Raw genomic sequence first — 26,118 nt, 5'->3', positions numbered from 1 at the left:
ATATATTATTGTGTTGAACGTATTAGAATAGTAAATCATAGTCATATTCTTAATATTACTTAGCTTATGTTCTAATATATTTCTATTCATACTCTTTCAGGTACTGATATACAATGCATCTATTCAGAGACGAAATTGTCACCGAGATTGAGACCTCGGTTTATATCAGAAGAATGGACACCTTGATCTTGTGGCATATACAGACGCTGACTGGGCAGGAGACAGAGACGATAGGAAGTCAACATCGGGCTACTTTACATTATTAGGAGGAAATCTAGTTACGTGGAGGAGCAAGAAACAAAAAGTGGTGGCCATGTCCAGTGCGGAAGCTGAATTCAGAGGTGTAGCCAAGGGAATTGCAGAAGTTCTGTGGCTAAGAAAGTTACTATCTGAACTGGGATTCACCCCTACGAGGAGTTGTGAGCTATACTGTGATAATCAAGCGGCAATCAACATTTCAGAGAATCCGGTTCAACACGATCGCACAAAACATGTAGAAGTTGATCGACATTTTATAAAAGAAAAACTAGAAGCACAAGTGATCAAACTTCCACATGTCAAGTCAAAGGATCAACTAGCGGATATTCACACAAAGGCAGTTCGATCTCAGTTCTTTGAAGAAGTTTTGTGCAAGTTGGGTGTTGGTGACCCTACTACCCAACTTGAGAGGGAGTGTTAGAACATGAAATAAACTGTCCAGTACACTAGATTAGGGTTAATTACAGTTACATATCAGTTACATAGTAATTGGAGGTTACTTAACAGTTATTTGATAGTGGCCATATGGTTTTGGGATGGTATATATCTCTTTGGCTTATGAAGTGTGTGCACTTGTGTTCCCCCGTTAATATGCTGGCATTTACAATAAGTTCAGCCTAATTTAACATGGTATCAGAGCCGATGGTTTGATCAATAATTTAAAAATGGTAGGTTCGAAAAGAATGGCGTTCCTACCCTAATTGATTACTCCCACATGCGAACTTGACGGGGATTCGCATGTGAGGGGGGGTGTTGGGATGAGTTGTCCCACATCGATAAATTGAAAATGGTGTGCACACTTTATAAGCTATTAGAGACCTTCTTCCCATTGCCATATGGTTTTGGGATGGTATATATCTCCTTGGCTTATGAAGTGTGTGCACTTGTGTCCCCCCGTTAATATGCTGGCATTCACAATAAGTCCAGCCTAATTTAACATGGTATGACAGCAAAGAGGACCAAATTGTGAGATACGAGCGTATGGCTGAAGACGCTCCACCGATTGACAATGATTTTGAGATTGAAGACGCCCCACCAATGGATGCTCACTACCAGTAAGAAAAGAAAAGGGCGAGGTCTTACGAAAAACCTCAAAGTCACAGAATCCATGCATTTGGAATACAATGCATTGGGTCAACCCTGCGGAAAATGGCGTAGGCAATATGAAAAACAAGTGGGTCTATGTATCCGCAAGCTTTTCATATTGCACGCATGGAACGAGGTTCCAGAGGGTTTGAAAAACTCTCTATGGAATGATACTGTGGTAAAGCAACTTTACTATTTTTACTCATTTAGTTTCATTTTAAAATTAATTTGATTGACAGTAATAAATATAAATTTTTTTTGTAGAATGTTTTCCACATCGAGAGCGATGAGGACAAGAAGAATGTGTTTCTTTCAGCTGTTGCTGAAAGATTCAAAGATTTTAAATCCAACCTAGTAACTGGCTGGATTACGAAGAGGCGTGCCCGTACGACCAAAAAGATCAAAATAGGAAACGAAGGTGGAGAGCAATCACCTTCGAAGATGCCCTACGAAATTTGGGGTCACATATCGAAGAGGGATTGGGAGGCCTTTTTTGCCAAAAGAACAACTCCCATAGAAGTTGTAAGTATTTCATGTTATATTATAGTTTACCAATTTGAATTTACTTCTTTTGATTCAGTCATTAAACTAATACATGACATTCGATTTCTATTGATTAATTAGGAAAAGCGTGGTAAAGCTTCTGATTCTGCAATCAAAAGGAAGTTTTACCATCGCTTGGGCCAAAAAACGTACGATGAGGTCCGAAAAGAGTGGGTGGATGCGGGTTTATACCCCAATCAAAGTTCATCCACGCCCTCATCTACGACTACCTCCGCATCCGTGAATACTCCTGCTGGAGATCGGGAGCGTGATTGGTATTGCAGGCTTTATTTCTGAGATGCAAGTGGTAAATTTACCATTAATGATCCGGGAACGAAGAAGGTTGCTGATGTTGTGGTGAGTTTTGAAATGTTGTATTGTGCGTGATTTGTTTTGTATTCTTTGGCTTTGATGTACTTATACTAATTGCTATATATGTCACTTTTTATTTGAACAGATAGGCTGGAAGGAAAAAAGAAGCTACGGGGGAGTTCACCCCAAGAGGCAATGTTGACGCATTGCATATGGTCTTAGGGAAAGACCACAGTGGGCGGGTAGTCGGAAAAGGAGGCGTCCGCGTGGGGCTACAGAAGGCATTCGGCAAAGAGTGTGTTGCTACTCAATCCCGAACGGCGCTGCGGGATGAAGTAGCAACCCTCCGAGCGGAGATTACGAAGGACGTTCTCGCCAAGCTGGCCGCCGTGTTACAGAAGATGGGAGATCCCATTGTTGACTTGGCAAACCTGATTGTCGAGGATCAAGAAAGTCAACATGGGGATCCTAACGCTTTGGTCGAGCCAACACCCAAGTCCATTACCCGCGTAGCATCCCAGCTCATTACTAATACCCCTGAAGGGGAAAACCCCACACCGGAGAGCATAAACTTCGTTACTCAAAATCCGGAGCCAACTCCAGAGCCAGTGCTACAGGTACATAGTTTTTAAATATATAAGCACTTATTAATTTAAATTGCAATGCGTTTTAATATTTTATTATGATTCTTATTATACTAAACGACACAATTTTCAGGAGGCGACTCCTTGTTCTCTTTTGCTGCCTCAGTTAGGTGTTGCTAGTGATGGCGACTTAACTGTGGTTGCATATGGTGTGGCCCAGCCAAACAAAGAGGGCCAAACAGTGCATTCAATGCCTGTTACAAGTAGCCACATCAGTGTGGCCGTGGAAACTATTGTAAAGAGGTTTGAAGATTTCTCACTCCCGGTTCCATTGCTAGCATGGAGCCTTGAGAAACTCTCACACGCTCTAGGTAGTTTCATCACATGGCCATATGCTTGGGTTCGATTCACTAACATGGTAAGAATCATTTGTACCTTATTATTTTTTATTTTTTTAATTGCATGCTCACACTAATTTAATTGTATAAATTGAAATAGCAAAAGAGTCCAAAGAGATCTTGGAGAGAGGTCGGTTCCTCAACAAAGGTGTCGACTGGGTCAAAGTCGATGCCAAACACTCCAATTTTGACTGATGAGGAGCTAAAAGATCTCTCTCAAGATTGCAAATGACTGCATTATTGTGCATCTCGCATAAGTGAGGAGGACCCACTCATTCTGAATCTGCTGAAGGAGCAATACTGCTTTTTAGAGAGCCCATTTGTAATTATTGGTCCTAGTGACATCGGGCAATTTTTGAGAGGAGAGATGCTGAACGTAGCTCTTTTTCATGTCTACATGAGGTGATGTTCATTATCTTACAAGTTAGGCATTGTTGTTTAATTGTTTTAATGACCGAATTACTAACAAAATTTTCTTATTTGTGAGTTTAGTGCGGCTTACGAGGAGCTAAATTCTTGCGAACCTCGAATAAAAATTGGATGGTTTTGTCCAGAGTCGATTTCGGGTAGTAAATGTGTAAATGATCCAGATGACATCAGAGCATACATTGAGACTGCTTTGACTAATTCCCTTGCATCTAAACACACATTCATTCTGGTTCCATATGTGGAAGAGTAAGTTTTATTTTTGAAATTAAGCTTATCTTTTGATTTTTAAAGTCACCTAATCTTTAATTTGTTGATTTTAAATTTGCGTTTGTAGTTTGCATTGGATGCATAGGTTTGGTCTCCACGTGTCATGCAAGGTGATCTGGTCACTGGTATGCTGCTGTGTCGTGAGGTCTGTATGCAGGCTTGTGTGCGCTCCTTTGATATCTTCATTTCATACAACCACATTTGTATCAGATTTGCACGAAACTTGGCACACAACACTATTAGGTATATATTATTGTGTTGAAGTGGATAGAATTGAAAATCATAGTTATATGCTAGAAATTACGTGTTAAGTTGCGATTTTAAGCGTTTTTAAGCGTTTTTGTCAATTTCGCGCGTAAAGTAGCTCAATCTTGGTTTGTTATGCACAAAACCTGGCACACAACACTATTTGGTATATATTATTGTGTTGAAGTGGTTAGAATTGAATATCTTATTCATATGCTAGAAATTACGTGTTAAGTTGCGATTTTATGCGTTTTTAACCGTTTTTGACACTTTAGCGCATAAAGTAGCTCAAACTTGGTTTTGATGCGAAACCGGGGCTGATTAAGGCCTTGGTTATGAAAGTACTAATGTTTTGCGGAAGCTTTGATTAATGACACAGACAAAAACTATAAATGATCATGAAAAGAACGCGAAACAACCACAAACACTTAGACAATTCTGATCTAGCAAACTGTCGAGCAGTTCTCCTTCAGCTCAGCTTCTAGGAGTCCACGAGGATTGTTAGAATGGTTTTAGGACCTAGATAGCTAGATACAAGTACAAGGATTCCATTTCCTCTTTAGCCTAGGTCCTGGATGCATAGGTTTGGTCTGCACGTGTCGTGCAAGGTGGTCTGGTCACTGGTTTGCTGCTGTGTCGTGAGGTCTGTATGCAGCCTTGTGTGCGCTCCTTTGGTATCTTCATTTCATACAACCACATTTGTATCAGATTTGCACGAATTTGGCACACAACACTATTATGTATATATTATTGTGTTGAAGTGGATAGAATTGAAAATCATAGTTATATGCTAGAAATTACGTGTTTAGTTGCGATTTTAAGCGTTTTTAAGCGTTTTTGTCAATTTCGCGCGTAAAGTAGCTCAAACTTGGTTTGTTAAGCACGAAACTTGGCACACAACACTATTTGGTATATATTATTGTGTTGAAGTGGTTAGAATTGAAAATCATATTCATATGCTTGAAATTACGTGTTAAGTTGCGATTTTATACGTTTTTAACCGTTTTTGACACTTTTGCGCATAAAGTAGCTCAAACTTGGTTTTGATGCGAAACCGGGGCTGATTAAGGCCTTGGTTATACAAGGATTAATGTTGTGCGGAAGCTTTGATTAATGACACAGACAAAAAGTACAAATGATCATGAAAAGAACACGAAACAACCACAAACACTTAGACAATTCTGATCAAGCAAACTGTCGAGCAGTTCTCCTTCAGCTCAGCTTCTAGGAGTCCACGAGGATTGTTAGAATGGTTTTAGGACCTAGATAGCTAGATCCAAGTACAAGGATTCCATTTCCACTTTAGCCTAGGTCCTGGATGCATAGGTTTGGTCTCCACGTGTCGTGCAAGGTGGTCTGGTCATTGGTTTGCTGCTGTGTCGTGAGGTCTGTATGCAGCCTTGTGTGCGCTCGTTTGGTATCTTCATTTCATACAACCACATTTGTATCAGATTTGCACGAAACTTGGCACACAACACTATTAGGTATATATTATTGAGTTGAAGTGGATAGAATTGAAAATCATAGTTATATGCTATAAATTACGTGTTAAGTTGCGATTTTAAGCGTTTTTGTCAATTTCGCGCGTAAAGATGCTCAAACTTGGTTTGTTATTCGCGAAACTTGGCACACAACGCTATTTGGTATATATTAGTGTGTGGAAGTGGTTAGAATTGAATATCATATTCATATGCTTGAAATTACGTGTTAAGTTGCGATTTTATGCATTTTTAATCGTTTTTGACACTTTTGCGCATAAAGTAGCTCAAACTTGGTTTTGATGCGAAACCGGGGCTGATTAAGGCCTTGGTTATGCAAGTATTAATGTTTTGCGGAAGCTTTGATTAATGACACAGACAAAAACTACAAATGATCATGAAAAGAACGCGAAACAACCACAAACACTTAGACAATTCTGATCTAGCAAACTGTCGAGCAGTTCTCCTTCATCTCAGCTTCTAGGAGTCCACGAGGATTGTTAGAATGGTTTTAGGACCTAGATAGCTAGATCCAAGTACAAGGATTCCATTTCCACTTTAGCCTAGGTCCTGGATGCATAGGTTTGGTCTCCACGTGTCGTGCAAGGTGGTCTGGTCACTGGTTTGCTGCTGTGTCATGAGGTCTGTATGCAGCCTTGTGTGCGCTCCTTTGGTATCTTCATTTCAAACAACCACATTTGTATCAGATTTGCACGAAACTTGGCACACAACACTATTACGTATATATTGTGTTGAAGTGGATAGAATTGAAAATCTTAGTTATATGCTAGAAATTACGTGTTAAGTTGCGATTTTAAGCGTATTTAAGCGTTTTTGTCAATTTCGCGCGTAAAGTAGCTCAAACTTGGTTTGTTAAGACGAAACATGGCACACAACACTATTTGGTATATATTATTGTGTTGAAGTGGTTAGAATTGAAAATCATATTCATATGCTTGAAATTACGTTTTAAGTTGTGATTTTATGCGTTTTTAACCGTTTTTGACACTTTTGCGCATAAAGTACCTCAAACTTGGTTTTGATGCAAAACCGGGGCTGATTAAGGCCTTGGTTATGCAAGGATTAATGTTGTGCGGAAGCTTTGATTAATGACACAGACAAAAACTACAAATGATCATGAAAAGAACACGAAACAAGCACAAACACTTAGACAATTCTGATCTAGCAAACTGTTGAGCAGCCCTCTTTCAGCTCAGCTTCTAGGAGTCCACGAGGATTGTTAGAATGGTTTTAGGACATAGATAGCTAGATCCAAGTACAAGGATTCCATTTCCACTTTAGCCTAGGTCCTGGATGCATAGGTTTGGTCTCCACGTGTCGTGCAAGGTGGTCTGGTCACTGGTTTGCTGCTGTGTCGTGAGGTCTGTATGCAGCCTTGTGTGCGCTCCTTTGGTATCTTCATTTCATACAACCACATTTGTATCAAATTTGAACGAAACTTGGCACACAACACTATTAGGTATATATTATTGTGTTGAAGTGGATAGAATTGAAAATCATAGTTATATGCAAGAAATTACGTGTTAAGTTGCGATTTTAAGCGTTTTTAAGCGCTTTTATCAATTTCGCGCGTAAAGTAGCTCAAACTTGGTTTGTTATGCGCGAAACTTGGCACACAACACTATTTGGTATATATTATTGTGTTGAAGTGGTTAGAATTGAAAATCATATTCATATGCTAGAAATTACGTGTTAAGTTGCGATTTTATGCGTTTTTAATCGTTTTTGACACTTTTGCGCATATTGTAGCTCAAACTTTGTTTTGATGCGAAACCGGGGCTGATTAAGGCCTTGGTTATGCAAGGATTAATGCTGTGTGGAAGCTTTGATTAATGACACAGACAAAAACTACAAATGATCATGAAAAGAACATGAAACAACCACAAACACTTAGACAATTGTGATCTAGCAAACTGTCGAGCAGCCCTCCTTCAGCTCAGCTTCTAGGAGTCCACGGGGATTGTTAGAATGGTTTTAGGACCTTGATAGCTAGATCCAAGTACCAAGAATCCATTTCCACTTTAGCCTAGGTCCTGGATGCATAGGTTCGGTCTCCACGTGTCGTGCAAGGTGGTCTGGTCACTGGTTTGCTGCTGTGTCGTGAGGTCTGTATGCAGCCTTGTGTGCGCTCCTTTGGTATCTTCATTTCATACAACCACATTTGTATCAAATTTGCACGAAACTTGGCACACAACACTATTAGGTATATATTATTGTGTTGAAGTGGATAGAATTGAAAATCATAGTTATATGCTATAAATTACGTGTTAAGTTGCGATTTTAAGCGTTTTTAAGTGTTTTTGTCAATTTCGCGCGTAAAGTAGCTTAAACTTGGTTTGCTATGCGCGAAACTTGGCACACAACACTATTTGGTATATATTAATGTGTTGAAGTGGTTAGAATTCAATATCATAGTCATATGCTAGAAATTACGTGTTAAGTTGCAATTTTATGCGTTTTTAACCGTTTTTGACACTAACATCTATTTTCTCTTAGTGCTTTCAACAACCTTCTACTTCCGTTGATTGCGGCTACTACACGCTGAAGTACATGGACGATATTATAAAATCCGTGAAGGATTTTGGAGTCGAAATTATAGATGCCGTAAGTATTTGTTACGTTCTTAAATAATTATTATTAGTAAAATATAATGTTTATATAAATCTTTTAATTATATATATATATATATATATATATATATATATATATATATATATATATATATATATATATATATATATATATATATATATATATATATATTATAGGTTTTAAACGATATTCCGAGGGAAACACGTCCTTTAAGAAGTAGAGAGATGCGCGAATTAAAAGAAGATTTCCGCGTACCTTGCTAATTTTTGTCCTTAATAAATTGTAATCAGTATAGATTTTTTAGGACTTTAATGTATATTATATATATATATATATATATATATATATATATATATATATATATATATATATATATATATGTATATATATATATATATATATATGTACGTACATAATATTATATTATATATACGATCGAGAGTTTATTATTACAAAGAGATTGTTGGTGATTATTTGTGATTATCATTGGATTATTATGAATTAATCATTGTTATTACATTGTATTATTATTGGATTATTATTAAAAAAACAAAAAAAGAAAAAAAAATAGCAAGTATTTGCTGCGGTCAGAGGGAAAACCGCAACAAATAAGTGGGCATTATTTGCTGCGGTTTTCCTTCTGACCGCAGTAAATAGTGCCCACTTATTTGCTGCGGTTTTGCTTCTGACGACAGCAAATAATGCCCTTTTTTGCTGCGGTTTTTAACCGCAGCATTTAAAGTAGGATATTTGCTGCTATCACTATTGCTGGTAGCCAAAACCGCAGCAAATAATGGCCAAATAACCGCAGCAAATGAGGTTTTTTCCACTAGTGTTGCTTCAAATTTTCTTTAACTCTGATTATTATTTACTTTCTTTACCTTTTCATTTCTTTATTGGTACATGTTGAAAAATAATCCACATATAATCTCTTATTGGGTTTATGTGCAGGTTTATGTGCAGTCTTTCAATGAGCCTACTCAACCAAAAGCTTAAGCTGATGGTTGAGGCCCAAAGATATGTTATATACTCTAACATGCCCCTCACACGAGAGCCCATTGAACTAGATGTGGATGCGCATAGTCACTGAATATTCCACTTTAAATGAGGAGTGGTTGAGATTCAAACTCGTGATCTCTTGTCACGTTCGCTTTTGATACCATGTCAATGAGCCTACTCAATCAAAAGTTTAAGCTGATTGTTGACACCCCAAGATATGTTATATACTCTGACGCAGTCAACTATACTCTTGTCTTGTAACACCCCGGCCCAACGGGCCACCGGTGACTACTCATGAAGACTCTAGACTAGCCCCACAAACCAACACAAGTCTTTCCAGTGCACTTTGGACTCACTCGTGCGCACCCAGGAAAACTTCCCAGGAGGTCACCCATCCTAAGATTGCTCCACACCAAGCACGCTTAACTGTGGAGTTTTTAGCAAATGAGCTCCCATGAAAATAAGATGCACCTTGTTGATATGAGTAGTCTATCAATCCTTTTTTTTTCAAGCTAAATCTGGGGTATTACATGTCTAGATAATTAGATCTTGTGTACAAGCTCAAATTTATTAGGTACCAATTACTTTAATTTAAGCTGATGCCTTGTTCTTATTAATGATGCTCCTTTTTATAGATGAAGGAAAGCATCTTTCATACAACCACACTCAATGCACCATCAAAGCACAATTACATCACCAATTGATCATAGCAATTAGTATGACAATAAATAACTCAATAAATATAGAAATGAATCAAAGAATACTATGATCTACCAAGTCATACCGTAGCTAAAACGTCCCAAAAGGAATCCTAGGAAAAGTGCTCGAACAAGCACCCCACGTGCTCGAATGAGCACTTAGTTCAGATTCCACCTGCCCAATGTGCCTTGAACGAGCACAACTCTCCAGCCCACTTTTGACTTAGTTTTAATGTTGCCTCACTCGAGCAACATTCATACCATGCCTTGCCTTGTTCAAGGCATGGTTTCACCCTTTAGTGAAGCCTCTTTTACCTCACATTAAGCATCTCATTAATCGTTCCAAACCTCAATTCACTTACACTCGATACATCCTCATCGTTCCTCCAAAGTAGAAGCTACGGCATGTTCGATTAAGTGGCTAAATTCATCATCATTATTAAGTGTTTTGGCACTTGTATTAACAAATGTTTTTGAGTTGATTTTTGAGTTTTGAATATGGGTGTGGGAGGGATTGGCATTGGATTGAGCAATGGTGTTCCAAGCTTCTTTCAAGGTGGAGCATCTAGTAATAAGTGTAGTAGTGGAGGAACATAAGGTATCGACAACAGCATCATATAAGAATTTGTCTTGTCGAAACCATGAGGAGTAAAAGGTGGTGATGGTACCTTCATTATCAAATTATGGGATTACTCTAGACTCTGGTTACTAGTTGGCATGAGCGGACTTAATGGGTAGTATGGATAGCCTGGAATACACGGACACGCCACTGAACCTGCGTGTTGCGTGTCGAACACGGACACGCGACGAACACGCGAAAATCCATGTCCGACACGCCAAATGAAGAGTCCAATATTTTAATATTTTTCCGGACACGCGGAAACGGCAAGACACGACAAGGGACACGGCAAGGAGTCAAGGACACCTTTTTTAAAAAAATAATAATAAAAATAAAAATTATTTTTTATTTCTACATGGTGTTGCCCCACCTCCATTCCCATTTTTTTTGTATATCCTCTTTGAATATTTGTTAATGTTAAATTGTTAATGTGTTATTTGTTAATCTTAAATTCTTAATCTTAATGTTTGTAATTTGAATTTTGAAAAGTTGAAAAATTGTGAGTTTTATGTTTTTAAAGTATTTATTTACATATATCAAATGAAAGATTGTAAAATTATCTTTAATTTGATATATTTATTATATTACCATTTTCGTGTCCCCATGTCCGCCATTTTTAAGTTGGCGTTTTCTCGTACCCGTGTCGTGTCCATGTCCGTTTTGGTGCAACCTAGTGGATAGGTAAGTGACAATACTTAGAAAATGCTATTATGTTAATAATATAATACTTTATTTGGCTTTTAATAATTGTTACTCTTTTGTTTTTACATTATCCAATGCACAATTTTATTCTTTAGTATCTTTAATTTTATATAATAAAATATATATTCTAAAAAGTTAATATTATGAAAATATGCATTAAGACGAATCAAATAAGATTTAACTTGACTATGTTTTACATTATACATGGAGAAATACATACCAAATAAGATCAATTGATAAACAATAATTATTATAGTCACTTTAGGAACTAATAAAATCCGAAACAAGTAGTATGTAATAGTGAATACAAAATAAAAGCATGTTTGGTTGACTCTTTTTTAATGGTATGGAATGGTATCACAACCATTCCATTGTTTGGTTAGGCCTTTTTACATTGGGATGTCATCCCCTTTGGATTCTCATTCCATTTCAATCCTCTAAAATCCCATACCCTCCTACCCCTCAAGTTTCAAACTCCATTCCATCCCATATTCAAACCCTAATTCACTCTCCTCCTTCATATCTTCATCCCTAATGCCAAGCTGAAAAGTAGATCTTAGAAATTTCCCTCTCTCTCCTTCAATCTCACGCCTCCAATCTCAGAAATTTCGCCCCCTCACCGGTCTCAGCCGTGTCTCGCACCCATCTACTGCCACCACCGCCATATTCCACCGGCCAGTCACTGCCCTTTTCTTTCTTACCTTTTTCTCCCCGGCGGCGGCTCTCTTCTCTGCAGGTGGTTTTTGTGGTGGGTTTTCAAGAGTTAGAAGATTTCAGCACTTTCAACTAAAATCCAGATCAAGAATTGGGTGTTTTTCTTGGTTCTGCTTCGAAAAATTTAAATTTCTAAGTATTTTTCAATTCTGCAGGTGTTTGTGAGGTGGGTTCATAAAATTGGAATCCTTCCTTGTTCGATTGGGATTGTGAAATTCCTGCCTTGTATTGAAATTCCTGGCTTAAATTTGAAAATTATGTTATGCTGTGTAATTAACTATGAAACTTCTAGTCTTGTATTGATTTTTTTCAGCTGCATTTGCTGGAATCTAGTCTTGCAGTTGAATTTTTTAGATGTGGGATTAGTAAAGGTAATATATATATATATATATGGTAATATATAATTTTTTTTATTTATTAATATGATGATGCAGGTATACAATCACAGAAATGATTCCATCTCAATTAGCCATAGTAAGAAGAAGGAAGAAGAGACAAATTGAATTACTACTACTTTTCATGTGGTTGTTAACAATGTCGTCACAATCATGTACTTGGTGATGTGTATGATGGGTGTAATTGTTTATGAAATGTATGTATGTATCTATATATATATATATATATAAACTGGACAGAGAATCCATTCCATAATTGAACCAAACAGTGTGAATGGATTGAATGTCTATTACAGGATTGAACCAAACAGTTTTAGTCTGGTATGGGGTTCTGAATCCATACCATCCTGGTATGAGGTTCCATACCATTCCAATCCTGCTCACTGAACCAAACGGACCCTAAAATTGTTTGAGTTGGTTTTGTAGTCAATTTTTACACTTTGTGTTGGAGGTGAAACCCTGCCATTTGCAAGAATTTGCGTATTGTAATTTTTTTTCTGAGTTATTAGTGACGTCATGTTTATTTTTTAGATCCATCACTTTTAATTCGCCCTTGCAATGCTTCAATAATCGCTAATTAGATCATGAGGACCCAAGCATATTTTATCCTTGTGAACCTCTATCATATATTCCTTTTATTCTCAATTACGCTACATCATAATTAAGTATTAGGATTAATTAAAACAAAAATATTCAAATACTTTTTGGAAACATCAAAACAAATAAAAGATTTCAGAATTAAAAATATTCAAAGCCTATAAAAAGAATAAACTTCTACATTTATTTCTAAAAGAAATACAAATGAAAAATATTGAGTAACAAACTAGAATTTATAATTTTTCATCATCTACACGAGACACCCATGTTATTATTTAATCCATCATATTCACCCTAATAGTCCCATTTGATAGTGTATATATGTTAATGCAATAATTCTACCATTAATATATCTAATTGTGTATAATTAAAATTTGTAAAAAATTAATATTAATGATCTTTGCATTGAAATGTATCAAACAAGATCCAAATGAACTATGTCGTTATAACTTATAGATTAAAAATAAAATACATTATCATTTTACTTAATACTTCCTCTGTTTCAAATTATTTGCAATATTAGAAATATTTTACTATCTATTCATCATTCTTAATTTGTGATTAATCTTTAATTAATTTATAAGTTAAACATAATCAAATAAAATATTATTTGATTTATCTCAATACAAAAAATTATTAATATTAGCATATAACACTGCATACTCCACTAAATTTGAAATTTTATTATTGTATCAAGCATCAAAATTATGAGTATTATTTTATTTTTGAATAAACATCAAAATTATATATTCGCTTACAATTTTTAGTATCTCCAAGACCCAAGTGGTTCTAGAATCCATAATCCATTTATAGTGCACCTAGTCTAGTCTCTACTTTAGTACCTGCACAACCACAAGTGGATAATAGGTAGAAAATTTTCCCGATTCTTATTTGTCGCCACCCTTTTCATTTTATCGCCACCCCCCTCCTAATGAAATTACGAATTTGCCCCTGATCTTTAAAAATTTACAAATTTGCCATTGAATTAATAACTTTTCATTTTCATTTTTTTTTAATTTTTTTTAATTATTCTTATTTATATTATTATTGTTATTATTATTATTATTATTATTATTATTATTATAACGATTATTATTATTATTATAACGGTTATTATTATTACGGTTATTAATAATAATAATAATAATAATAATAATAATAAAATAATAATAAAAATAATAATAAAAAAAAAAATTTTAAAAAAAAAAATACCAGTCGCACAAAACGTGCGACTGACAGTCGCACAAACCAGTCGCACAAAACGTGCGACTGACAGTCGCACAAAACAGTCGCACGTTTTGTGCGACTTATATTTTTTTTTAATTTTTTTTTTATTATTATTATTATTAATATTGTGGTTGTTATTATTATTATTATTAAATTATTATTTTTGTTTTAATTATTATTATTATAATTGATGTAAGAAACAAAGCGTAAAATTTTATTATTAGAGGAAACCCAAAATACAAATATTGGCTAGATTATAGAAATTAGGAGTTTATAAATTACTCCAATACAGAAAATCTTAGCCAAAACAAATTTTTTTGGGATGATGCAAAAATAATGCCTAAGACTCCTTTTATAAGGAGAAGAATAACAAGCCTTTGTTATTCTTCCGATGTGGGATAATGATAAACATTAATCTTCCAATGTGGGATAATGAAAAACATTAATATTTCAATGTGGGATAATGACAAACATCAATCTTCCAATATGGGATTCAAGACATAACCTTACATTGGAAGATTGATGTTTGTCATTATCCCACATTGGAAGATTAATGTTTTTCATTATCCCACATTGGAAGATTAATGTTTATCATTATCCCACATCGGAAGAATAACAAAGGCTTGTTATTCTTCTCCTTATAAAAGGAGTCTTGGGCATTAGTTTTGCATCATCCCAAAAAAATCTGTTTTGGCTAAGGTTTTATGTATTGGAGTAATTTATAAACTCTTATTTTCTATAATCTAGCCAATATTTGTATTTTGGGTTTCTTTTACTAATAAAATTTTTCTCTCCTCTGCATGTGGACTTAGTTGACACATTGTCGGTGAACCACGTAAATTCTGTTTGTTTTGTGTTTGTCAATTTTTATGCTTTCTTTCTTACATCAGTTATAACAATAATAATTAAAACAAATAATAATTTAATAATAATAATAATAACAACAACAATATTAATAATAATAATAATAATAATAATAAAATTAATAATAATAACCGTAATAATAATAATAATAATAAAATTAATAATAATAAAAAAAAAAAAAAAATATCAGTCGCACAAAACGTGCGACTGCTTTGTGCGACTGTCAGTCGCACGTTTTGTGCGACTGATATTTTTTTTTTTTTTTTTATTATTATTATTTTTATTATTAATGTTATTATTATTATTATTATTAGTATTATTATTATTATTATTATTATTATTAACCGTAATAATAATAACCGTTATAATAATAATAATAACCGTAATAATAATAATAATAATAATAATAACTATGATAATAATAATAACAATAATAATATAAATAAAAATAATTAAAAAAATTAAAAAAAAATGAAAATGAAAATTTATTAACTCAATGGCAAATTTGTAAATTTTTAAAAATCAGGGGCAAATTCGTAATTTCATTAGGAGAGGGGGTGGCGATAAAATGAAAAGGGTGGCGACAAATAATAATGCCCAAAATTTTAAGCAATAACGATTAATAATCGTGACAAGATAAAATACATAATATTAAAATAATTAAAATAATAAAATAAAATAAAATAAAATTTCAAAAGTCCTCCTATAAAATAGAGACATATAAAGATAATTTATTTCTTTTTTGAATAATCATTATTTATTATAATTTATTAGGAATTAATAAAAATTAAGAATTGATCCATAGCTTTCTCATTCTGCACAATTTTTTAATTTAATTTTTTTTTTCAATGATCATTTTTCTAGTTTAATCTCATTTACATATATATATATATATATATATATATAATATATATATATATATATATATATATATATATATATATATATATATATATATATATATATATATATATTTTCTCTCTCAATCATTCATTTTTATCTTACACTTATTTATTGTCTTATTCTATAGACTAATTTTCTTTTTTATAAAATTATACTCATTTTACAAGTGATAAGAAAATATAAGCGACAGGCCGAATAGAAATTAGGAATTAGGAATAATAAATCAAGAAGAGTGGTCCTTTTGAGTTCCAGTAGCAGATTATGATCATGGAATATGTATTTCAACAATAAACCCAAATAATAATCAGTTACTCGCTTTTTGCCTAAATCCTAATCGGTGTGGTAGCCGTGTACGAATTAATGCTTAGATATTTCTACTCGTCTCTGGCTACCTACTTGCACAACATTAGGTGTATTTTAAAATGATTGGAATTTACAAGTGATAAACTAAATCTCTAATTTCTTTTTTTTCTTTTTCTTTTTTAGTTTACAGTTTTTAAAAGCTTGTATTTAAATCTAGTATCTATCAATGTATTTTATGAAAAATTATGAAAAAAGATATATTAAAATTTTAAAAGTCCAGATCAATTCGATAAAATCTCTCTATATATTTTAACTTTTAAATATCATAAAAAATCTATTTCGTAAATAGATTTGTAGTCCAAGTAGCCTAATTAGCCATGTACCAACATGTTTTATTTCTTTTTGTTGGCATATAGTGTAACAACAATGGGTATTGGTGGATATAGGCTTATAAAAGTCTAGCTAATTTTCCATGTAATTATATATTATTAGACTATTTTTTAATAGAATTTATGATTAGGGGATTTGAAGATATGGAAGATGAAAAATTATATCTTTATTAACCGAGATAAAAAGGTTGCGATTGATGAAATATCTAGTTGAGAAAAAAATTACAAAAGAAAACAAAAGATAATTGAATATCTATTAGCTAAAAAAAATCACCAATTAAAAAAAAATATTAAGTATTTTTGTATATGATGGTCGCTAGTATGTATAATATATTCTTCAAACAAAAGATAAATATAAAAGTCCAATAATGTTTTGGAACAATGTATCAATAGTTTGATGCAAATTCTGAAATAGTCTTATCTTTAGACGTGCTACATATATAAGTTAAATAGCAAAATTAATACTCCTATAAATTATTCACATATTATCTGTTTGTTTTAAAAACCAACTTACCAAACGACTGTCTCTCATAAAAGTAGATCATAGTTGGATCATCATTTCCAATAGATTGTTTAATGCTTTGGGTTGATAAGGACTCATATTGCTGCTGGCTGCTTGCTATACAATGGATTGAATACTTGGGCAAAGAAGTTGGTCCGGTATGTTTTAATTTTAAATGGACCTGTTCAGCTCAAGTATTTATAAAATTATTCTCACAAAAAAAATTTAAGACTTTTGACACCCCGTGAGAAGGATTGAAAGCATCATTGTGAAGGGTAAGAGAAGTCAAGGAAGACTAAGGAGAATGTAGGAGGAACAAATAAAAAATGACTTGTATGATCTACACCTCTCCGCAAACCTGACCTAGGATATGAGTAGTTGGAGGCGCCTTATCCATGTCTTAGACCATTGACCCCCTTTCGCCTACCAATTGATGTTTTTAATTTTGTCTTTGCCTTTTACATATTGTTCTGTTACTCGTTTTTATCTAGTTATTTTATTTATGTATATTATTTCAAGCTTGTATTCGTAATACAAGCTGGCAATATAAGTTTCACTAATCCTTCTTTGTTTCAAGGACCTATCATTCTGTGGATCAATCTCGATCCGGGGAACTCTTTGTCCGCATCCTTCTTTATGGGTAGGGGCTGCCGCACTCCTTCCCTCTCCAGATCTTAACCATAGTATTTCTATAAGCGGAATACACTGGATATGATAATGATGATTCTCATTAAAAATATTTATAGTATTTATTTTGAGAAATTTATTAAGAAAGCAAACTACTTTTTTCAAATGAACTACACTTTTTACTTGAATATGAAATACTAGTTTAGTGTAATTATTATTAAGAGCTAATATTTCATTTGTATGGAAATGAATTAATGTAGTGAATATTTATTTAGTAATATAGATTAAGAATTATGAGGGAATTCTATTAAGAGTAGATATACATTATTTGAAAACTAATTAATTTCACTTAATAATAATCAAGAATAATAAATGATTGGGTGTTTTGTTTTTACTTGGAGTTTAGTTTGAGTACTTCTGATGTTGAAAGAATTTTTTTTTTAATTTGAATAGTAATACTTACTAATTACTACTTTATAAATATAATTTTTAATTTTGATGTCGTCTCATTAGGAGATAATGTCTCACAAAAATAACTCCATTTAATTATAATAAAGCTGATTCTAAGCAAATATAAAATGAACAATTGGACATGATCCTTATGGTAGAGTGTCAAATATACATTAAAATTGATTTCTTTTGTTTAAATTCAATCACTTAATTTTAAACGCAAATTTTATTACTTGTAATTGTTACTAATATCACAACTAGATTTGGGCAGGTTTCTCGAACAGTTTATTTTGGATTGATTGTTTTCAGGTCGGGTTAATTTCAGAATCGGTTATGTCAGATTTGGATCCAATCGCCCAATGGGTCAAGGACTTTCTTATCATTAATTTTTTTAAAATATATATAATATACTCCTTCCGAACCAATTTAGTTGTCCCATTTTCTTATTTGGCAAAGTCTTTTTAGTTATCCCATTTCTATTTTTGTCAATTTTTTTTTACCTAAATATTCTTAGTTCACATAAGTAATTACGAATATACCCCCATATACCTTACTTACCCAACTACCCTTCATTACTTACCCTTCACTACTTACCCTTTACTACTTACCCTTTTTAATAGACCCCACACCATCCTTAATAACCATGCCCAAGCAAATGGGACATCTAAATTGGTTCAGAGGGAGTATTATTTTTTTGGTATAAGCTAAGTTATTTTTATATTGAAAAGGTTTAATATACCAATTTTAAAGCTACAATAAAAAGTGTTAAATCAAAGTGATCAATTAGAGTAATGAATTAATTATACAGACCATCCTTATGGTAAAATTATGGTAAAACTATCTGATATAAAATTAGCTGATAAATATAGTGAATCTCAACTAAAAATATTAATATGTATTTGGGTTTGAAAAATTTAAGCCAATATTTTTCAATTTTTTGGAGTGAGACCATTTTCATGTTAGGAGTTTGGATTTTCAAGTTATAACCCATTAAATTTTAATTAAATTTTTAAAATCACGACTCTTGATTTGAGTAGGGTAAGATCTGGGGGATAGTTGTCAGAGAAAAAAAAGTATGGTATTCGTACAGACCGTATCGTACATGAATACATGATAATGATGATGAAGTCTAATAATTGGACATGTGAAATCTTAGCAAGTCTCAGAATGAACTGTTCTCATGCAAGTGGCAGACATCTAATTATGATACATGGCAGACTAAGAATCAATCATTTTGAAATTATATTTTGCTTGCTATTAGATCTTTCCATTCATTTTCTATTCTGTGTTCTTATTATATCCGGACTTCATAAACTAACTACGTCCAGAGACCAGAGAGAGATGTCAATTCTTTTATTCCAGTATGATATATCGTGTTTAATTATTTTGACATTAATTCTGTTTTATGTTTTATATTTTTACACATTCTTTTTATTCAATTACTGAATAGATTTTTATGTGATTTTGATTTTTTCAAAAATATTTGATTTTTATGTTCCAGATATTCTTTTTAATTTATTGAAAAATTGTAATTTTGTGCTATTTAGAAATTGGTTTCTTTAGGTATTAATGATAATCAATCCTATGTGTTAGGATTATTGGTGACTTAGTTCACCAAGTAATCAAAACAAGATTAAGAAAATTAATCTAGCTTGTTAGTGTAAGTTAGAAGAGGACATAAATACACACTTGTGATTGGTTATTGGTTATTGGTTATATGAGAATCAAGTTAGTACATTAATGCAATGTACTAATGGTAATGAAGACATGAGATAAGAAGTACATCAAGCAATTAATGAAGCAACATTGGGCTCCAAGTACTACATTGTGATTGAATTATGGAGAATCAAATAAGTACACTAGTAAATTGTACTAGTTGTTAGTGGGTACTTGGGCTCCGATGCATTTTCCCTATAAGTACTCTTGTTCTAGGCCTTAGTTAGATGCACCAAAGTCTCATTGTAAGAACAACCTTTTTAGCTTATGTATTCTCCCTAATTAGCTCCTCTCTTCCTTATATTAATCTCCCACTTTAATTCCTATTAAGTTTGGTAATCTCCTTTAAACACATTAATATTAATCCTAGGCTAGATGGTGGATGTAATTCATTCATTGATGAACCACTTTAAATTTTTGTCCTAATTATTTCTTTATTATTGTCATTCATTATATATACTCACATATTTAGTTTCTACACTAAGACACATCATAAACTTTCATCAAAACTCTCGTCTTTGCCCTAATTATTTTTTACTATTGTCATTCAATATGTTATCCCAAAAGAATAATAAATTCACTTAAAATTAAGTTAACTATATTTGTCACTACAAAAAACAACTGATTTAGCGATGGAAAAATAGTGAGGGGAAGTGTTCGTCGCCCATGGCGACGGCAAGGCGAGAGAGAGGCTGGTCGCGAAAGCAGAAAGTTCTATGGCGACGGGAACTATCGTCGCCCAGTGGTCGCCATCTGCCTTTTTTTTTTTTATTTTACTACATGGCGACGGGCTCTCCTGTCGGCATTTCGTCGCCAAGGATGACAGAATTTTTTTATTTTTTAATTTGATGCGTGGCGACGGGTATGTTTATCGCCACTTAGTCGCCATGTTTGGTTTTATTTTTTTTAAAGTGGGCGACAGAGCCTTTGGTAGCCCTTTGGTCGCCATATTTTTGAATTTCAATTTAAAAGTGGCGATGGGTTTGTAATCGTCGTCTTGTCACTATTTTGTTCTATAAATAAGCTGCGAATTGTTGTGGATCGTATATTTTGGAAGCTAAAGAATTAGAAGAGGTTAGTAAGTTTTTTGGTTTTTTTCTTTATATGAGTTATTTTTATTTATTTTTATTATTTATATTTAGTTTCTATTGTCATTAATTTGATTTAATTTTATTATTTAATTAGTACATATTTTATTTTCTTTGTTATTTACTTGTGTTTTTTGATTTAATTTTATTATTTAATTTCTATTGTTATTTACTTGAGTTTTTATATTTTTTATATTTTATATTTTATTTTTATTGACATTAGTTTGCTTTAATAATTTTTATTAGAACAATTATTTTATTATTATTATATATTGTTATTGTCATTAACTTACTTTATTGATTAGTTGAATAATTATGTTATTATATTATATTTAGGTGTTAAAAATGAGTTCTAGGCAAGAAAGAAGTTGGATGTACAACCGACGAAAAAATGGAAAGTTTAGTTTAAGATTTATGAGAGGGTTGGAAGAGTTTTTAGAATTTGCTCGTACACAAAGCTTGAGTTCTGAGATTAGATGTCCTTGTAAAAAGTGTAAAAATTGTTGTTATAAGGAACCAAATGAAATAAGAGAACATTTAATGAGAAGGGGGTTTGTTGAAAATTACTATGAGTGGAATATCATCAGAACACAGAGATAGGAACAACATCTGATGTTGTAGCGGAAGTCGGAGAGCAATCGTCAAACAATCCAAATCCATACTCACAGATGGTACATGATGCAGTAGCTAGTGTGTTTCCAGACAATTACCATCACTTTCTTCCCTCACAATATAATGTAGTGTCAGTAGATAATGAACCATCGGTACACGTTGGCGAATATCCAAACCCACAGTGTCAACAGTTTTTTGAAATGTTAAATTCTGTAAATAGTCCTTTATATGAAGGTTGTAAAAATCACACCAAGATGTCTATTATTGGTCGACTTACAAACCTGAAGACAGACCATTGTCTCACTGAGAGGTGTTACGACGATATTTGTGGTATTGTGAACGAAGTGTTACCAGAAGAGAATACGATGGTAAACAACTTCTACGAAACGAAAAAACAAATAACTGCCCTTGGATTACCTGTTGAGAAGATAGATTGTTGTCCTAACGGATGTTTGATATATTGGGGGAATAATGCGAATGCAACTTGCTGTTACATTTGTGAAACTTCTAGATGGAGAAGAAACAGTAAGGGTGATAAGGTTTCGCGGAAACAATTTCATTATTTTGCCCTAGGCCCCAGATTACAAAGATTGTATGCTTCAGAGGCAACAACTAGGCATATGAGGTGGCATGCAGAGCACCGCACTAAGGATAGAGAGATGATACATTCGTTCGATGTTGAAGCGTGGTTGACATTTAACGATATTCATCCAGACTTTGCATTGGAGACTCGAAACGTGCGGCTTAGTCTGTGTACAGATGGTTTTAACCCATTTGGAAGTTCGGGTCAACAGTATTCATCGTGGCCTGTCATTTTAACACCATACAATTTTCCGCCATGAATGTGCATGAAGAAGCCGTATATGTTCTTGACCGTGATTGTCCCTGGGCCGAGTAATCCAAAGCACAACATTGACTTATATCTTCAACCACTAATACAAGAGTTGAATATATTGTAGGAGGAGGGTATTTGTACATTTGATGTGTCAAGAAAGGAGAATTTTCAACTACGAGCAGCTTTAATGTGGACGATCAATGACTTTCCGGCTTATTCGATGTTGTCCGGGTGGAGTACTGCGGGCCGATATGCTTGCCCTTACTGCATGGATGATTCCCAAGCTTTCTACCTTACGCATAGCAAGAAGTTACCTTAGACATTTGAAACTGAATGTGAAAAATAAAGCTCATGTTGAAGCGTCGATATGCAACGCATATTTAACCGAGGAAGCATCGCTGTTTTCCATTATTTTGAGCCACATGTGCGATGCAGGGTCAGAGACCTTCCTACGAATGACGATGGAAGTTAATACAATATTGTAACTGGTGTATTCACAATCTTCAGTCATCCAATAAGATTTCATGGAAAAGGAATTGCATATATTTTGGATGAAAGAGATTACGAGATTGCACATAGATACGTGCTAATGAACTGTCCAGAGGTGGATGTATTTGTATCTGAGTTTAAAAGTTCAATTCAAAGATATCAACCGAATTGGTCAAGTCAGAGGATTGAAGCGTTTGTGCAAGAGAATTTCACTGATGCGTTCCGAACTGCAGTATGTTGTTCATCTATTACGTTAGTTATTATGTATGTATGTCAGTATTACGTTAATTAAATTCATAAAGTTATTTCCATTTATCTGACAGGCAAGACAAGGATCATTCGATAACCGAGTGAACAGTGACATTTTGAAGCAGATTGCTGAAGGACCACTAAAACATGCTCGGAGTTACAATGTCTGTTACACAAACGGATATAGATTCCGTATAGTACGTCATGCATCAAATAAATTAGCAGAAAATAGTGGAGTGTGCGTCAAAGCTGCTGACAACAATCGTGACGAAGAAGATTTTTACAGGCAATTGCTTGAAATCGTAGAGGTTGAATACCCGGGGATAACTATCAAAAGAGTAACGTTGTTCAAATGTCATTGGTATGACCCAACTACTACTGGGAATAGCCGCGAAACAAATATTCATAAACGATATAAGTTAGTTGACATACATCAAGGTCGTTCGTATCGTTTATATGATCCGTTTGTGTTGGCAAGTCAAGCATGTCAAGTGTATTATCTTCCATATCCGAGTACAAGACAAAATTTAAAAGATTGGAGAGCGGTTTGCAAAGTCAAACAGAATTAATTTGACAAAGAAGTAGAACAGGAATCCAAAGATGCTGCTTTCCAAGAAGAAAATAGGGACCGTATTGAAATTGAAGAAGATGTTTCCCAAACACTGCTTCTTGATCCATCTGGCGAAATTGTTCAACAGGTGCGTGATAATGATGAAGATACTGAAGAAGATGTGGATCTTGTATTGTCAGAAGACGAACAATCCGAAGATGAAGATGTTGAGAACGACGACTATTTTAGTGATGAAGATTAATTTAATTTTTTATATGTAATTATTTAATATTTTGTAATATTTAATACAATTTAATTATAGTGCTTCGAATTATTAATATTTTGTAGTAATAATAATAATAACAACAACAACAACAAAATAAATATATATCAACAATAATCATAATAACTAGAGGTGTTCATTCGGTTGATCGGGTCGGTTTCGGACGGGTGTTATTCGGTTCGGTTGCATTTCGGATCGGTTATTTTTCGGTTGTGTGTTACAACGGGTCACACTCGAATCGAGTCGGTTAGTCACGGTTCGGTTAGAGATCGGTTATTCAAGCTATCGGGTTAGCATCAGTTCTTTGTCGGTTGAATTTCGTGTCGAGTGTCAATCGGTCTCGGGTTGTCATCGATTACTAATTGGTTCGGTTTTTTCGGGTACAGATCGGGTTCGAGCTTTATTTTTTGAGTAGATATCGGTTACGGATAACTATTGATCGGGTCAATATCGAAATAAGTTAATAGTCAGGTTTTTAATTGATGTATGCTCATTTACTTACAAAAAATAATTACCGATTGTTTTATCAGATATAGCAGATACATCTGTAGCAGATCGGATCAACATGCTAATGACCCATTTAACCTACTTTTTTTTTAGGTCATTAAATTCATATATTTCAGGTCATTTGACCCATTTAACCTTAATAAAGGCTTCCTTCAAAAATAAATGTATGCCACTTAATGCAGCAAGCACACGGTATTCTTTAGTAAAGGCGAAAGAATAGTTCGCTTTGTGCTCACGGCGTGGCTGCGTAAGTTGGTATGAGATCTGTGGAAGTGATTTAAAGGATTTTTCTTTTATTAGTATCTTTCATAGCCGATGTGGGACAACTTCCTTTGTTATTGAAAGTCATCTTCAGCTGACAAATTCCTTAGCCGATGTGGGACAACTTCCTTTCTTATTGAAAGTCATCTTCAGCTGACAAATCCCTCAATACATGATAATTGGTATTATCTTAGTTTTACGAAGTATTTGGCAAATGTTGATCCGTCTTAAATTTAATAAATGGGTTAAACTGGTTTTTTTCGGGTTAAAATATTCAACCTAAACCTAACCCATTTAATAAATAGATCAGGTCGGGTTGACCCATTTAATTAATTGGGTCAAAAATCTAAACCCAAACCCGCTAATTTCGAGTCGGTTTTAGATCAGGTTAGCAGGTCGGGTCAGCTTTTGCCAGCCTAATAGGCAGATCAATTTATTTCAATTAGTTTATATATATATATATATATATATATATATATATATATATATATATATATATATATATATATATATATATATATATATATATATATATATATATATATATATATATATATATATATATATATATATATATATATATATATATATATATATATATATATATATATATATATATATATATATATATATATATATATATATATATATATATATATATATATATTCTGTATGCAATCTCTTCTGTATAGAACTTGTGTTCTTCCTTTTTCCGTATTATTAGAAAACTGAAATTGGACTTAATTTGCTAAAATTAGGTGAAAATTTGATTCGGATTTATAACAGTTAGATTTACAATCGGTTCGGGTTTTTATCAGTCCGGGTTAAAAACAGTTCGATTAATAATCGATCGGGTTAAAAACAGTTCGATCTTAATCGGTTTTAGTCAGGTTACATTCGGTTACGTGCATAATTCGGGTCGGATTTGACTCGGGTCGATCACTATTCAGTTCGGGTAACATTGGTTAAGGTTTATATGTCGTTTATAAAATTCGGTTGCAGTTCGAGTTCGATTTTGCCCTTTTCGGTTATCAAACGGTTCGAGTGAAGTATCGGTTCGGGTAATTGCGGTTCGGTAAACCTAAAAAACTTACATTTTTTCGGGTCGGATAATTTTCGATTCCGGGTCGGATTTTCGGGTCGGGTTTGTTTTGAACAGCTCTAATAATAACAATACTAATAATAAATAAAAACAGTAATAATAATAATAATAATAATAATAATAATAATAATAATAATAATAATATTGATTTTAACAACAATAATAATATTAATAACAATAATAGTTGTAATAATAATAATAATAATAATAATAATAATAATAA

The 26,118-nt window shown here is 33.3% G+C and overlaps 1 protein-coding gene, 1 long non-coding RNA gene and 1 other non-coding gene across 4 annotated transcripts; 2 read left to right on the top strand and 1 right to left on the bottom strand.

The window, feature by feature from the left end:
• The first annotated feature begins 11,398 nt into the window (after window positions 1-11,398).
• On the top strand, window positions 11,399-12,596 carry LOC130804709 (uncharacterized). Its single transcript, XR_009040052.1, has 2 exons — window positions 11,399-12,112; window positions 12,381-12,596. It is a non-coding gene; the product is annotated as an uncharacterized LOC130804709 (long non-coding RNA).
• Window positions 12,597-19,887: 7,291 nt separating this feature from the next.
• Window positions 19,888-24,469, top strand: LOC130804708 (uncharacterized). Of its 2 annotated transcripts, none has more exons than XM_057669255.1 (3): window positions 19,888-20,993; window positions 21,344-23,175; window positions 23,267-24,469. In XM_057669255.1, exons 2-3 carry the CDS (start codon window positions 23,044-23,046, stop codon window positions 23,759-23,761), a joined length of 627 nt encoding a protein of 208 aa, XP_057525238.1. In that variant the 5' UTR covers window positions 19,888-20,993; window positions 21,344-23,043; the 3' UTR covers window positions 23,762-24,469. Both variants share the same exon structure in this region; 1 of them encodes a protein (XP_057525238.1).
• A 194-nt stretch (window positions 24,470-24,663) lies between these two features.
• Window positions 24,664-24,777, bottom strand: LOC130804905 (U5 spliceosomal RNA). Its single transcript, XR_009040086.1, has one exon. It is a non-coding gene; the product is annotated as a U5 spliceosomal RNA (small nuclear RNA).
• Window positions 24,778-26,118: the final 1,341 nt, after the last annotated feature.

This window comes from Amaranthus tricolor, chromosome 17 (assembly GCF_026212465.1).
Source record: "Amaranthus tricolor cultivar Red isolate AtriRed21 chromosome 17, ASM2621246v1, whole genome shotgun sequence".
NCBI classification, from domain to species: Eukaryota; Viridiplantae; Streptophyta; class Magnoliopsida; order Caryophyllales; family Amaranthaceae; genus Amaranthus; species Amaranthus tricolor.
Note: the sequence above shows the minus strand (reverse complement) of the source record. Positions and strands in the feature narration are given on the sequence as shown.

Coding starts and splice junctions, on each gene's coding strand:
- LOC130804708 (XM_057669255.1), top strand. CDS start 23,044: ATGAACTGTCCAGAGGTGGATGTATTTGTATCTGAGTTTAAAAGTTCA. Junction 23,176..23,266: donor CTGATGCGTTCCGAACTGCA/GTATGTTGTTCA, acceptor TTTATCTGACAG/GCAAGACAAGGATCATTCGA.